At 44.2% G+C, this 3,070-nt stretch overlaps 1 protein-coding gene across 5 annotated transcripts in view; it reads right to left on the bottom strand.

The window, feature by feature from the left end:
- Positions 1-3,070, bottom strand: part of MARK3 (microtubule affinity regulating kinase 3) — a 96,519-nt gene that overhangs the window by 60,316 nt on the left and 33,133 nt on the right. For all 5 annotated transcript variants that reach the window (XM_018570514.1, XM_018570512.1, XM_018570513.1 and 2 more), the window contains exon 3: positions 190-243. In XM_018570514.1, coding sequence (XP_018426016.1) covers positions 190-243 — 54 coding nt within the window. The remainder of the gene's footprint in view (positions 1-189; positions 244-3,070) is intronic.

Consider the following 3,070-nt stretch of genomic DNA (forward strand, 5'->3'; position numbering starts at 1 on the left):
GTTAAAATACGCAAGTGCATTCAATGGAAAAAGAGAGCCGAGCCGACCTTCCCTAGACTCCTCCTCCTTTGTGCCATGACATCTATAACTGGCACACACAATGTGACATTGCTCTGCTGCTCTCCACTATAAAAGAGGGCAAACAAACACAATCAACTTCCACAACACAGGAAATTAATCAGAACTTACCTTTTGCAGACTAGTTGGATTTAACTGTGTTTTATCGATTATTTTTATTGCCACCTGCAAAAGAAACACAACACAGTTTAGGAGATCTTATTCTGGCTGGCTACTGCACCCACCCACTGCTTGCTGTTCCCTCCTACCAGCGTGGAGGAGAGAGCTAGGGGTGTTCTAGCAAAGTTTGTGACTAGGTTGGAATGTCATGTCATCACATTCTCAAACAATTCACCCCCACACAGCTACCTCCTCATGTATCACTTCCCCCTCCCTTTTAGATTGTATGCTCTCACGGGCAGGGCCCTCCTTACCATCTTGTCTTGAAATGTATTGTGATTGTAATGTCTTCCTTATATTGTCATGCGCTGCGCAAACTGTTGGTGCTATATAAATCATGTATAATAATAATAATAATAATAATAAATAAGTGTGTGAACGCACTCACAAAGTCGGATAGAAGTGATACTTCAGGACCAATCAGCTGTTCCAGGGCAGATCGGTTCTCCTGCACATACAGGGCAGATCGGCATCGCAGATTGTAACAGCTGAGAAAGCGTTGGACTGCTTGACCTATTGGCGGTCACACATTCCACCGCCGAAAAACTGGGCGGGATTACGTTAAAATGTGTGACCACGACAACGTAGTCACAAACTTTGACAGAACAAGGAGAACCAACTAATCAATAATGAGAATAGTTGACAACTTTTTAACTCTTTAACTCTTTTTAAAATCCATGGTCACATTTTCCTGGTTCCGGATTTAGTGGAGGTTAGAGTCTAGTCTTACTTGCGGTCTATACTTGGAAGATCTCCCACTACTTCTGTCTCAATGACACGACAGGAAGCAAGAAAATCTCAATAGAGAGAGGTTCTAACTTATTCTAATACAAGTCCTCTCTGAGGTCCCATTGGAGACATTACCCTTCACTTCCTGCCCAGTTGACAAAAAAAAGCAATAGTAAATATCCCCAACAGGTAGGTAGCAATAAACACCTGAAAGAGGTTTTAATCCACTCAACCCCCATTACAAAATATAACAAAGCCCAGTCCAGTCTTCAGTGATCAGTGCAGGCGAACCTGGAATACAATCAGGCAGAGATTTGGGTAAACAAGTCTCTCCTGAAAGCGAACGACGTTTCCTGGGAATGTAACTAGATATCAGAACAATTAGCAGGGCACACAATGACATTTCCCAGAACAGAGTGTTATTGAGGTGTTATTGAAGGCAAAGGAGAGCCAAAGTACAGGGAATGAAAGGGAAACACGGCTGCGTGTTCAGTCAATTCACATTCGATGGGATTATAATGAAGCGAGAGTAAAGCCAGATGCGACTATTACTTGCCATGACAGAATTATACAATTGTATTCCTTATACAGATGGGTACTTTCTAGTGGCCTTCTACAGATCAGACAGTGCAATCAGCATCATTGCTGACTACTAAAAGATATTCAAACTGATGTTTAAACTAGAGCTCTAGTCAAAACTTTTTTGGGGGGGATAGAGGGGGAAGATTGTGACCCTTACATGTTAGGATGACACCCCCGGTTCCTGCTCTTGGTGACCACATAGAAACTGAGGGTATTCTTCATAAGGCCCCATTCACACCATGGCGGATGTGTTTCAGTGCGGTTTCAGCACACATTTTATAAGGGCGGTTTTGGGTATTTTTAATTTGCGTTGGGAACAAAAAAAAAAAAAAAAACACTTGAAAGATGCTCCCATTCCCCCACAGGTAAAATTTCACCCAGTGGTCCACTTTAAGTCACTAGGAGAGTACCATTCTACGAAAGCCTTTTGACAGAGCCCTGACTCTTTAAGGCTAGGTTCACACTAGGGCGATCCGTGGCCGCACGTTCACGGAATCGCACACCAATCGCGCTGGCGGTGCCATTTTCTAAAATGGCACCCCCATCGCGCCAGGAAGATTGTGCGGTTTCCTGCCATGATACCGCCTGTGCAATTACGCACGAACATGGTTCAAAAAAATCGTGCGGTGCGTGTCACAAAAAGAGGTACCGTACATTTTGGGGAAAACATTTTTTTTTTCCCTACGTTATGTTAAAAAACATGTATTCTTACCCATATTTTTGGTAAAATATAAAAGATTGGGTCACGTCGGGTAAATAGACACCAAACATGTCAAGCCTTAAAATTGCGCAAGCTCGCAAAAACTACAAAACCGAAAATTGGCCATAGGCGACGCTTAAAATGCTTTTATCGCTCATCGGTTTAGTGTTATCAGTGATTGATGGCCCTCAAATTATTGCTCTCACACTGACGTTCGCGGTGATATGCAAAGTGTGCGGCACAATAGGCACAATCATTGTTTTTGAACGTAGGCGTACCCGACGCATGTTTGCGTGTGTATGTGGAGGGTGAGGTTTTGTTTTTGTTTTTTTACACTTAACTTTATTGCTATCAAATGGGAGGCTAAGACACCCCCTGTGTAATAGCCAATTTACACAGACAGGTCCTCTTTATGGAGACATCAGGGGTCTCCAAGACCAATGTCACCTAGGGACCCCCAGAGAAGCTGATGAAGCAGAGATCTGTTTCACCAGCTTCTCCCCAGCTTCTGAAGCTGGAGAGTGACAGCAGAATGCGCAGGCGATTTAATATACATCACTTCCTGCATTCTGGGACCGAAGAGGAGCTCAGAGGAGTTACAGAGCAGCCGTGCCAGTCTCGGCCATGGCGGATCTCGGGACCGGCAGTGAGAGCTGCTGCTAATACAAGCAATCGGGAGTCTCTAGAGACGCCCGAACGCTTTATGTAAAAGGTCCCGGACGGTCGTTTAATTACAACGGCCGGCAAGCTACTCGTCCGGCTCCGCCGTGATGAGAGGACGAGCAGATTTTTCAAAACCTGCACATGTGTTATATATTTTAG

The sequence above is a fragment of the Nanorana parkeri genome, unplaced genomic scaffold (assembly GCF_000935625.1).
Source record: "Nanorana parkeri isolate BGI_ZX_2015 unplaced genomic scaffold, ASM93562v1 scaffold1544, whole genome shotgun sequence".
NCBI classification, from domain to species: domain Eukaryota; kingdom Metazoa; phylum Chordata; class Amphibia; order Anura; family Dicroglossidae; genus Nanorana; species Nanorana parkeri.